This window comes from Phocoena sinus, chromosome 2 (genome assembly GCF_008692025.1).
Source record: "Phocoena sinus isolate mPhoSin1 chromosome 2, mPhoSin1.pri, whole genome shotgun sequence".
NCBI classification, from domain to species: Eukaryota; Metazoa; Chordata; class Mammalia; order Artiodactyla; family Phocoenidae; genus Phocoena; species Phocoena sinus.
In genome coordinates this window covers 3,633,980-3,647,173 of record NC_045764.1, presented here as the reverse complement: position 1 = coordinate 3,647,173, position 13,194 = coordinate 3,633,980, and the positions used below count along the sequence as shown (strand labels likewise).

Here is a 13,194-nt window from a genome sequence, read left to right as displayed (position 1 = left end):
AAAGCGCTCTAAAAAGGTGGGCTAGGAATCAATGTATCTCCAGATCAAATAGAAAGCAAACACTTCCCAAGAGGAATATAGTGTTTTACTTAAACCACAACATCAAGCAGTCGTAACGAATCCCTTGTACTCTAAAGGAAATAGAGCTAGCGCTTCAGCCAAACTCCGGCGAACCCTCCGGCGGGATCCACAGGTCCCTCTGCGCGTGCTCGTCGGGAAACTTGGCCCTGCGACCCCGGCGCGGAGCGGCGGCGCGGGCGCGGATTGGTCGCCGGGGCGCCGGGCCCGCCGCGCGTGCGCAATGCTCCTCCCGCCCCGCGCCGCCCCTCCCACCGCCCGTCGCCCGTCCGCGGAGTCTGGAATGAGTAGGCGGTAGCGGGCGAACCGGCGAGCGGAGAGTAGGGCGGGCCGACGCTGAGCGCGGCCTGCTCTCTCCGAGGAAGAAAGAGGAGGTCGTGTTCCCGGTCTCCGGGATCCCCCAGCCCCGCACCCTGCCCCGCCGGCGAAGGAGAAGCTGAGGAGCCGCCGCCGCCCGGCGCCGCCATGGCTGCCATGATGGGTCGGAAGTGAGCCTGCGGGCGACGGTGCCGGCGCGGGCGCTGCAGCCCCGGTCCCGGCCGCTCCCGCCGGGGAAGCGCGACGCCGCGGACCGCGGGCCCTCGGCCTTCGCGACCCCAGGCCCTCGGCTCGGCCCGTTTCCTCCAAGACTGAGCGGCGGGGAGTGGCTCCCGGCCTCCGGCCCCGGCAGCCAGGAAGATGGCGGACCCGGCCGAATGCAACATCAAAGTGATGTGTCGCTTCAGACCGCTGAACGAGTCCGAGGTGAACCGCGGCGATAAGTACATCGCCAAGTTTCAGGGAGAAGACACGATCATGATCGCGGTGAGTGCCCCCAGCCCCCTCTTTCGGGCCCGGCCGCTCCTGGAGTTCAGGGAAGCGGGGAGCGAGCTTTGGGGGCCCTGATGGCCCCGGGGAGGGGCGCGGCGCCTCCTCGGGTGCTCCTGGGTCGCCCCGCCCTGGTCTGCGGCGCCGGCGACGGGAAGCACCCGCCCTGGGTCCGCGGCCCTCCCGCACCTGGGGCGCGCGCGGGAGGGGCGGTGCGGGGCGCGGGTTGCGGGCACCGGGGCCGGCTTGCGTGCGCTTGCGGGTCCTGGTGCAGGTGCTGTCGGGGGATCGCGCCGCCGCCTCCCCACGACTTCCCATTCGGGCGCGTTGAGCTCTGAGACCTGCCCTCCGTACCTTAAATAGTCACGATGCGTGGTCTCGGGGAAAGCCGTATGCGTTAGACTGCATCGTGTCCCCTACGGGGAAAGGGAAACTGCACCTAGCGCAGTTGGACCCGTGCCCTCGGTGGTCGCCCAGCCCGCCTTCGGGTTTACAGTTACACACGGCGAACGGGGAGGGCTGCGAAAAGAAGTAGGTGTCTTTTGAACTCGGAGCGCTCGACTTCGTTTCGTCTTGCATCGGATCTGGCCGATTCGCTCTGGGTTATAAATGAGTCTCACTCTCATTGGGTCTTACGGGGTAACGGTATGGGAAAGAGTGTGAACTCTTTTGTGTGTATATCAAAGTATTATAACAGAAAAAGGGAAAAGAGAAAAAGGTAAACTTGGACCAGTTTTTTTGAGAAAAAGGTAAAATTGGGCCAGTAAACTAGGTTTTTTTGAGAAAAAGGTAAAATTGGAGAAAAAGGTAAAATTGGACCAGTAAACTAGGTTTCTTGTTAGTTAGTGTCAGCTTCCTACGTCTACGGTGAGGAGCTACCTTGAAGAACTTGATAATATGCCGAGGATGGTGAGATACTGTCCTTCGTAGTATAAACCATGACATGACTAGACTTGGTGGATCATTGTCAACTTCTGATAACCAGAAAGTAAGGAGGGGTTGGTGTCTGTCTTTGTCGTTTTTGGTTTTTTTTGAGGTCTGATCTCTGGTATTGAAAGGTCTCTGAAAATAACATCCCCAGCTCAAGGAGATTAAAATGGGTGGCAAGATACTGCCCACAGAACGGTGAACTGTGACTGGGAATGAAAGTCATCTTTCTTGGTGATGCCATTTGACAGAACTTGCTTCTACATGGCTGTCATGCTACCCAGCGTTAACGTTGACTTTTTCTCTAGTGGTATTCCACATTTGGCGTATGTTTGGATAGTTAATTTGGAAACCAGACAAAGGGATCACGGGAGATGGAACGTAGAAGATGAAAAGCATTGACATGTAAGACAGAACTCAAGTTCTTTAGAGTTTTTATGTGAACGTTTCCAAAGTTCAGCTCTAGAATATGAACGTCATAGCTCCACGTAGCTCAGGAGGGTTTTGGCAAACAAGTCGTTAGGTTCCTAACAAGTGCCAGCTACTACTGTGTGAGGACTGTCAGGCTGGTTCTTTGTTAACAAGTCCACAGAAAAACTCAGGCTATAAATGACATCGTGGTGAGGCCAAGAAGTTAAGCACGAAAGTAGTCATCCTTTTCCTTTAGGGTGATACATTGTACGTGCGTGGAATCAGAGGAAGCTTGCGAGGCCTGGGTTGTTAGTTGGCAAACACTAGTAGGCTGCTAGTTTCTCAGAGTTTTTATGGTTATTCAGCCTCTCAACAGTGGTTGAACATCAAAGCTGTCTTCCTTTCGGATTTGTAGTAAGAATGTCTTATTACTTCAGATATTTTTGTGTGTGTGTATTTACACAAATCTATAAGTATTATCAAGATTTATGTTTTGGAATGATAGAATTTAGGATTCACAAAATGTTTTATGATTAGGTTAGAAGGCAGCCTTCTAACGCAGGCCAAATGTGACATAAGATACGAGGAAAGAGTTAAAAGAATATAAACAATTACCACAGGAAGCATAACGTTTATTTTAGGTTGTTTCCTTTGAATTTCTTTACTTAGGTTTCCTTAGCATTTAAATAAATTTAAGTGATAATATTAGAAATCATGGGTGAGTGAGTGATTGGAGTTGTGAATCAGTAATGTACAGTTGGCCTTTAGATAAACTGGTAAGCATTTTAGTCGTTTGTTTTTGTTTAAGAATAAGCAAAAATACATTAAACTGAGTGTGATACAGCTTTAAAAAGTGTAAGGCAACATGTTTAATTCATTATTTCCTGAAACCAGTGTTTTGCATATAGTAAGTCATTAATTACTCTGAGGTCTTTTTTTTCCCCCCCAATTTTTTAAAGTGCTTTATTTTATCTTTTTAAAAAGTTGTCTGGGCATTTATAAGGGCAGCTAGGAGGAGTGGAATTAGAAAATCTCCAGGTAAAAGTCATCCCATGGTTTGTTTTGTTCATTTTACTGGATCCTGATCCTGATTCAAAGTAAATAGTTTAAGAAGGAATTGCTGCAGTGCAGCATTTAAAATTAAATTATCTTAAACAATTTTACAACGTTTTGTACACAGCTTTCTGGTTAAATCAAAATTAAAAAAATAAGTATTTTAGTTTACAGTGTTAACTGAATTGTACGTGTAATCAGTGCTCACGTAGAAGATAATTTTTTAGGATTCTGATTTTCCTATAAATTCAGTTTCCAATATTTTGTCCAAACTTTTGTCCTGTTACTCATATAATCAGTGATTTTAATGTAATGTGACCCCATGGCAATGTAATCTTGTAGTGTTTCTCTGTGCTTTACAGCCTTTGTACAGATTTTTTTTTTGTAATTAAGTGCTCAGTGAGGTGCTATAAATATCACATATTGAATGAAATAAATGCATTATTTTTTGAACAACTTTGAACTATTTGCTTTAGATATGCAAACTTGTTATCCACAAAAACTGGGGGACCAGGGCAACACCGGGTTATATAGTTCAGAGGAGCCTGCTGAAAACACCAAATAAAAAAATCAATAGAAAAAGTTATTCCCACATTTATTTATGCATCGTGAAAGTGGAATGTGCATATTTGCATCGTTAAGCATCTTTACTAATCATCATTCCTTATGTGGTATACTGTAGAGGACAGAACCCAAAACAGGCTGTTGTAGTTCATTGAAGTTAGACCCAGTTCCTTACCTCTAGCACAACACGGATTTCCCCTTTCAAATGTATGATGATTTGGTGTTTGATCCTGATTACCTTAAATACAAAAATTAAAAGAGAAGGAGCCATCATAATATACCTTTACAGTTGTGGAATGTTCACCCATAATCTACCTAAGGAATCTAAGGGAAATCTAATATGGTGTAATCCCATGTTATCTGAAAATCACTATTCAGAATTCCAGAGAAAGACATATTCCTGCCAGAGGGTGTCCTTTGTAACCAAATTTGGTGTTCAGCCTGGTCGTGCAGATTCAAATAGGAACCACTTCACTTAAGAAATCTAACGTAAGGGCTTCCCTAGTGGCACAGTGGTTAAGAATCCGCCTGCCAGTGCAGGGGACACGGGTTCGAGCCCTGGTCCGGGAAGATCCCACGTGCCGTGGAGCAGCTAATAAGCATGTGCCTCAGCCACAACTACTGAGCCTGCGCTCTAGAGCCCACGTGCCACAGCTATTGAAGCCTGCGCGCCTAGAGCCCGTGCTCCGCAACAAGAGAAGCCACACAATGAGAAGCCCGCGCACCGCAACGAAGAGTAGCCCCCACTCGCCACAACTAGAGAAAGTCCACGCGCAGCAACGAAGACCCAACACAGCCAAAAATTAAACAAACAAAATCCCCCCCCCAAAAATATTATTTGCCTTATTTTGGAGAGATGCAGTTGTCACACTATTACCTGTTTTTTGTTAACTTGTTTCTTGCAAGTAAAATTAATCATGAGGGCTTCCCTGGTGGCGCAGTGGTTGGGAGTCCGCCTGCCAATGCAGGGGACACGGGTTCGTGCCCCAGTCCGGGAAGATCCCACATGCTGTGGAGCAGCTGGGCCCATGAGCCATGGCCATTGAGCCTGCACGTCTGGAGCCTGTGCTCCGCAACGGGAGAGGCCACAAGAGTAAGAGGCCCGCGTACCGCCAAAAAAAAAAAAAAAATTAATCATGAGTTCTTTAACCCTAGAAGTGGTCTCCATTTCGATTTAGTTAACATTACTTGATCACTTATATTCGATCCTAGTATATAGCTATTTAACTTAGTATTCAAGAATCTATCTGGCCTTATCCTCTATTATTCTTTGAACCCTACTCTCTGTACTAATTAGTATCATTTCTAAAATTGCTACTCATTTACAATATCTGATACTTTGTAAGGTGCTAAATAAATGTTTGCTGGATAAATGAATAGGGAAAATTACTTTCTTTTTGATAGAAAAAATATTAGTATGGTTTATTTCTGTTATTTTGACTGTACTTGTGTTTGTTTTCACAGTTGTTTATCATGAATACATCTTGTACAATCAGTGAAACAATAGATTATCTTTTATTAGCCACACCTGTAGATTAGTTAATGTCTCAGAATCTTAGCAAACGGACACTTTTATGTATGTCATAGCCAAAGAATAATCAGCCATTGAGATGCCTACATTTAATTGATGCCAAAGTGAGGTCATCTGAGTATATCCTTCAGGAATACTTTCAGCTGCAGAGGGAAAACAAACTAATAGTGGTTTAAATAAATAAGAGGTTATTTTTCTCACATAGGAAGTCTGGAGATGGGCCTTTAGTTCTACTGACTCTGTTACCCTCTGTCATCCTAAGTTATTGACTTTCCCTCGTCGTATTTGTCGTGTTTGCAAGATGGATGTTCCAGTTCCAGACCTTCATTCCAGAAAGGAGAAAGGGTAGCTTCAGCTGAGGCGGTCCTTTTTATCAGGAAAACAAAACCCTTCTCTGAAACCTCCCAGCAGACCATCACTTCATGGTATCTAGAGCTGGGTCATGTGACACTACTTGCAAGGAGACTCTGCTAGCAGGTGGTTAGCTTCCAGCTTGTCTGGTGGGAGGCCAGAAGGGGACGGGGAATTGGGAATGGCTTTGGACAGGTCTTTAGGGGCTGTTTGTGTCATCTTTACTGTTGTTCCAAGCTTTAGGGAGGGGAATTGTGGGGTAGAGTTTCTAAAAAGTATGGTCTTTTTCAGCTAAGACCTAGGAAGTATTCGATAATGTTAAGGATTATTTCTGGGGTGGTGATTGTTTATTTTGGGGCCCAGCTCCCTTCCTTTACTTTAGAAGAGACTAGAGAGCCGTCATACGCTTACTTTCAATACCAGAATCCCCTTGCTCCCTCTCTCATCTTTAGACGCTCACTTTCTCTCTTAGATTTCGAGATTGTTCCTGCCAGCATTTAAACTTGCTCAGGTCTTGTCTATCTTAAAAGACAGCTTTCTTTGAGCCACAGCCAGATTTCTGTTCAGTTACCTCCTATTCTTTTTTCAACCTTTTCCAATCTGATCTTTGTGGTGGTTGGATACTTTTCAGTTTTGCTTTGTCCTCACAGCTGAATTTGACACAATCACTTCCTCCTTGAAAATTCTTCCTTGACTTGCGTGGACATCATACTCTTGGTTTTATTCATTTCATGTCTCTGGCTCCTTCTCAGGCTACATCAGCAGTTCTCTAAATGTGTCCCCAAGATCCTTTGAGGGGCCCACAAAATCAAAACTGTTTTCAAAATAACACTAAGATGTTACTTGCCTTTTTCACCGTGTTGACATTTGCATTTGATTTTTGTATCCTTGCACTTCAAACTTACAACATCCTTTGGTTTCTTGAATGCTACAAGCTCCCTTCAGCCTCTCCTGTTCCCAGTGCCTGGAGTACTTCCCCATGCTCACCCTCCCTCATGAGTAACATTGAAGAGAATGACAGTGAGCTGGGTGCTACTTACTCTTGAGTTCTTTAACATCCCTTCTCCAGAGTGTGTCTCTGGCATTCTTCTGCCTTCCCCAGTCTCAGGTTCTCCTCTAAGTGCTCTCATAGCACTTTCATTAGCACTCCTTTGTGCCCGTCGGAATTCTAGTCCCTTGACCCTTTGTCTGATGTCTGCCCCACTGTTACTTAGGTTCCACTAAAGCAGAGAATGAATCTGTCTTGGTCATCATTCTAGCGTGGTGTCCGGCATAATCGGCACTCCATAAATACTTATTAAGTGGATGAACGGTTGAAATGCTGTTGCAGTAAACTGAAAGCTGAATGGAATAGTGGAAGGAGCCCTGAACTGAAAGACAGGAGATTTGGGTTTGAATTTTAATTTTGTCATTTACAACTTTTGGACCTTTCACGATTCTAATTCCTTATCTGCAAGATGATGTTAGTATTGAAAATAGGGTCTCAATATCTGCCAGAAAAAATATGCATTAAATAAAAATTCACTCAGCAATACGAGTGCCCACCACAGTAGTGCTAATTTCTGTGCTAGGTTCTGGAAATACAACAAAGACTAAAACAGACATGCTTGTTTTTGTGGAGTTTATTCTAGTGGATTTGTTCTTGGGCCCTAAGGTCCTTTCTGCAAAGATTCTGTGACATAAAGTGAGGCGTAGTAGGTATCCCATTTTGAAGGTTAAATATATGATGACATCTTTAAAGGAGCTTAGAAATGTCTGTTCACCTTTAATCTGTGTAGTTGAAACCCTTGTTTCTGTTTTTCAGTCCAAGCCTTATGCATTTGACCGGGTGTTCCAGTCAAACACATCTCAAGAGCAAGTGTATAATGACTGTGCAAAGAAGATTGTTAAAGGTAAATATATTTAACCTGCTGAGTTGTTCCAGCAATAAGTCAAATTTTGTTTGTGATCTCTCCTGTTTACCCAACGTTCTATTTTTCATTTTATGTTCCCTTTCCCTTTAGTTAATTGCAGCGGTTGTTTAAATAATGAAAAGGTCAAATATAGTTAATAAATCTATCGCTCATATTCCATGAACTAATTTATATACAGTGTGTTTTTAAGAATGTTACGAGAATTATAGTGTGTGTACATTCCAGTTAATACTATTAACCTATACTAAGGTATTTTTCAGGTTTATGTTTTCTAAAACCATAGAACCTTAGAGCTGAGAGGGTGTTAAGTGATTATCTGGACTTACATCCAGTTACCGCAGAAATATCTTACATCAAAGGGATCTTATGATTAAATAGCCATTACTTCGTGAAATGCTTTATAGCACTTTTTGACAGGTCTAATTGTTAAAGAGTACTTAGGAGATTGAGGCAACATCTGTCTTCCTATAGTGTTCACCAGCGTAGATGGGTTGGGATTCAGTATCAAGTGGAAGGTTAGGATTAAGTAGGAGCACAGACATTTCATCTAGTAACAGGAGGAAACGTAGAGTTTATGGATAGAAGTAGGTCCATTCGTGTGATGGCGGGAAAATGTACATGTTCTTTTCATATTAATTCCAGTTTGTCTCTGATGTAGGGAGCGAAGTCATCACAGAGAGTGAGGATGGGAGAGGAGGTTCTAGGAAAAGGTACAGAGTCTTCTAGCAGTGTGGAAGTGAATGGATTAGGGAGGTGTGGCAGCATCGCCAGGCAACGTTAAGAGCCCACTTGTGGTTAGCTGCCAGAGAGCTGAATTTACCCAGTTGTATTTTGCCAGGCAAGTACAAAAGAGGGAGAGAAGGGCAAGCGATGTAGTCGAGAGTGCTGCTAATGGTGAACCCTGGAATCTAAGCTGCCTGAGTGGGGGAGGCAGGATTTAAGGGACAGTGAAAAAAGGTGGTAAGGTTAGTGTGTTATAGGCTCAGTGGAGGCAAAGGTTTTTTGGAATCAGGGTAATAGAAGGAGTAAAAGGAAGTGGATACTTGGTGTTAGGAAGGCAGTGCAGTTAGTAATGAAAGGTCTAGAGTGTGACCATGGACTTGGCATTGGAAGGAGAAAAGGATAAGATCATGGAGAAAATTAGGTTCAAGGACCTAGAGGCCAGAGTATCATCTAGTACATGGACGTCTAGTCGTGGGATCACCCACTACGTGGACATGAAACCACCAAGAATTACAACAGGTATGGAATTGGTGAGAGACAGTGGACTGGAGGGAGAATTGGCTGATTCTGTAAACGACTGCAAGAAAGAGGAACAGGCAGTGTCATCTTTTGTTGTAAGCATCAAATAGTTTTCCAAATGGATCTGTCATGGAACGCAATTATACTACATTCTTTGATTTTGACTTACTTTTGTCGTCAGTATAGCAAAAGATTGCTTTTTTAATAACATGAAGTTGTTGATTCATGAGTTCATGGGCAGTTTAAATGTATGAATCTTTTTCACATCCGCTGCAGCCAACGTTAGACCCCAATCCACACTTCAATATTGGAGCTTTTTCCATCAGGCATAGAACCAGCATTGCGTATTTTTTCATCTGGCATCTGCACAGGCCTTTAAAGTGCAGGTTCCATTTTGTTCATTTTAGCTCATAATCCTATTTTGAGTTTTGTTTTTACAGTTGTCTTACAAGGGATCTGAGCTGGCTATCAGCATGTTTTAATAAGTCTGTTATGGTGACAAGGATATTGAAGGCTTTTTTTTAAGGTCTTCATTTAAGCACAGTGGAGTTTGGAAAGTATTGCTATGAATCATTTATAAAGCACGTAATGGGCCATGGTTCTTAGCCTAATCTTCTAAAAATGGAGTAAGTTTTTTGGCAGTTATTAAATCATACTTGATATTTAACCAACTTCAGATTCTCTTACCTGTACAGTTGTCTAGTTCTTAGCTTACCAACATATCCACAAGAATATAATGAAAAGCTTGCATCCTTTTGTGAAATCATGGTGCATGACTCTGGTGTTCCCCCAAAGTACTAGTTGAGTGACCCAAACAGGAAATGAGATTAGTTCAGCCATAGCTTTTCCTCAGTGAAATTTTGGTATATTTGTCTGAGGTTCCCAGAATCGATTGACTTTTTGCTTTTTGAGAACGAGTGTAGCATTTACAAGTTAGTCATCTTTTACCTCCATTCCCTGTGGCTTTTGTGAAATTTTTTCCAGGGGATGTAATTCTCTTACAACTAGAAACTTGGGCTCATTTAAAGCCATTCTTTGGCCATCCTACCCACCTCAGACCCGAAGCCGCTCTCAGCAGTGTTTTTTCTGTTGTTCATTTTGCACATGGTGTTGTAGAAGACGGTAATACATCGTTTGTTGACATAGTCACCTTTTTCTAGGCAGTGCAGGTCTACTCACTTCTGAATATTTTAAAAGCTCTCTTTAGGGCCTTTTTGTTTTGTTTTTATAAGACTCACTTATCCTGGGTTTTTACCTTTCTCATACTGTTTTAGTGATTTTTTTTTTTTTTTTTTTTTGCGGTACGCGGGCCTCTCACTGGTGTGGCCTCTCCCGCTGCGGAGCACAGACTCCGGACGCGCAGGCTCAGCGGCCATGGCTCACGGGCCCAGCCGCTCGGCGGCATGTGGGATCTTCCCGGACCGGGGCACGATCCCGTGTCCCCTGCATCGGCAGGCGGACTCCCAACCACCGCGCCACCAGGGAAGCCCATTAATCCCGCAGTTTTAAACCACTTGGGAATCTCCAAAATCTCTGTTTACATTGCAACAGCAAACAGAATTAGATGGTGGAAAATCATTGAAGGGCTGATGTGATGGTGCAGGAAACATGGGTGCAGAGAGGGTAACTTATAGAGATTTTTATGAAGGATCTGAGTATTCATTTATTTTAATTAGGAATGTTACAGAAGTGTGATACAGGTGAAAATGAAGCGTTATAGTTGCACAAATATTCGTTGGGTTCCTATATACATCGGCAGACGGACTCTCAACCACTGCGCCACCAGGGAAGTCCTGTTTTAGTGATTTTTATCTCTTTTGTATATCTTCAGTTATGAAGCCTCTTAACAATAGGCTCATACCTACCTTGCAGTCCCAAATACAGACATGTGGCATACCTTGATTATCCTAGAGCCCTCATATGATGTATTTCACCTGACACAAAATTACCGTAACATCCTATAGACATATGCTACTAATATGATCTTGGGAAGGTCACTTACTCATTCACCTACCAGTATTAAGTACTTATTGTGGTAGTTGCTAGGTAATTGGATCATATCATGAATGAACCTTTCATGTATAGATCTAACAAAATTAGGTTTTATGTGATTGATTAAAAGATCTTAAGCAGAGGGTATGATACTGACAGGCTGAGAACAATTATATGTAAAGGAAGTGGATTGGAAAGGGTCTGGTGCTTTTTTTTTCCCCAGGTGATTGCTTCTTCAGAATTACAGAAATATTGTAATCTTATCTATTTTATTCTTTTTAAAATTTTTTTATATTGCTTTGGTAATTGTAACAAATGTACCATATTTTTATTTATTTTTGGCTACGTTGGGTCTTTATTGTTGCGCACAGGCTTTCTCTAGTTGCGGCTTGCGGGGGCTACTGTTCGTTGTGGTGCGCGGGCTTCTCATTGCGGTGGCTTCTCTTGTTGCGGAGTATGGGCTCTAGAGCGCAGGCTCAGCAGTTGTGGCTTGCGGGCTTAGCTGCTCAACGGCATGTGGGATCTTCCCGGACTAGGGCTCGAACCTGTGTCCCCTGCATTGGCAGGTGGATTCTTAACCACTGTGCCACCAGAGAAGTCCAGTCTTATCTGTTTTAAATGTGATTCTTGAAGTTATTTTGCTTCCCTTCATAAAACTGAAAAGATTTTGAATGAAAGTTTCAAATGTTTGAAATCTCGTAAAATCTTCCCAGGGAAGTAAGTACTAATACCTTCTTTTCCTTATTAAATATTTCTGTAGCAAATCTGTTATCTAGTTAGCTGTACCCAACGTTGGGACCTTTAAAATTTTCTTTTCTTTTCTTTTTTCTTCTTCCTTTTTAAAATAATCAATTAAAAAAAGACAAGAATTGACTTGCTTACTACAGGTTTACTTTCCACTGTTAACATCTGCTGTTTCCAACTGAGGTTTCTCTTTTTACTTTGGCTTCCTCTAAAATAGAATGTAATTTTTTATATAAATTTATTTATTTATTTTTGGCTGCGTTGGATCTTTGTTGCTGCGCACAGGCTTTCTCTAGTTGTGGCAAGTGGGAGCTACTCTTCATTGCGGTGCGCGGGCTTCTCATTGCGGTGGCTTCTCTTGTTGTGGAGCACGGGCTCTAGGTGTGCAGGCTTCAGTAGTTGTGGCTCGCAGGCTCTAGAGTGCAGGCTCGGTAGTTGTGGTGCATGGGCTTAGTTGCTCCACGGCATGTGGGATCTTCCTGGACCAGGGCTGGAACCCATGTCCCCTGCATTGGCAGGGCGGTTCTTAACCACTGAGCCACCAGGGAAATCCTAGAATGTAATTTTATAGTACCTTTCTTTTTACCAAAACAAACAAAAACAACCAAACCAAACAAAAAAAACAAAACAAAACATACTGAATCCCTGAAAATTGGAAATTAAAAGGTCACCTTGTTCACTCACATCCCTCCCAACCCCACCTTTAGCCTAGTAAAGGAAGATGCTTAAATGTTAATGGTAGGCCTTAGGATACACAAAGGGCTAGAAAAGTTTTTCACTGTTTTTTTGGGTTTTTTTGAATTCCACGGGACCTCCCTGATAATCGGTTTTGAAGTAGGACTGGCCTTGTTACACTTTGTATAAGGAGGTATGTTGTGTGGGTTTGTGAGGCTTAACCACCAGTTAACCACCAATCAGTCCTACTTCTAAAAGCTATTTCATATATGTGTGCAAGCTGCCAGAGCACTGTTTTTCTTTTCAGTCACGTAAAGCTTTGGAATACAGGTGTAATGACGTCTGAGATGTACATTGACAGGAGAGATGATTATGAGCAGTGGAATTTAAAATTTCCTTCTTGCTGACAACAGAAAGTGATCTGGGCTGGAGAGAAAGGAATTCCTTAGGTGAATCATCACTAAGAGGATTATATTAATATATTCTTGTTTCCTTTAATGCCTTGCTTAAGGGGAAAAAAATCCCTAATGTATAAAATCTCTGATTTTTTCATAGATGTGCTTGAGGGGTACAATGGAACCATATTTGCATATGGACAAACCTCCTCCGGGAAGACACACACAATGGAGGTAACATCTCACAGTCTGTACTTAGATGTAGTTTGCTGTGCACAGGGCACTCATTCGTTATTTGTGACATCGTTCACCATATGCTTAAACAGCTTTATTTACTCTATTGCTTTGTCTCATGGGCATTATACATGAGTAACATCGTTGTTGCAATCTAATCAGTTCCTGAGTTTGAATGGTGAAACCGTATATTTGAAATTATATCTAGCTTTGTTTTATCCACATAACCACAAAATTATGCATGTTTTAGAATTAAGTAAGAATTCTCTGTTACCTC

The 13,194-nt window shown here is 43.0% G+C and overlaps 1 protein-coding gene across 1 annotated transcript in view; it reads left to right on the top strand.

Annotated features, from left to right (window-relative positions):
- The first annotated feature begins 363 nt into the window (after positions 1–363).
- Positions 364–13,194, top strand: part of KIF5B (kinesin family member 5B) — a 42,601-nt gene continuing 29,770 nt past the window's right edge. The window contains exons 1-4 of the mRNA XM_032621851.1: positions 364–559; positions 749–882; positions 7,527–7,614; positions 12,844–12,917. Of these exons, the coding sequence (XP_032477742.1) occupies positions 544–559; positions 749–882; positions 7,527–7,614; positions 12,844–12,917 (312 nt within the window). The 5' untranslated portion in view covers positions 364–543. The remainder of the gene's footprint in view (positions 560–748; positions 883–7,526; positions 7,615–12,843; positions 12,918–13,194) is intronic.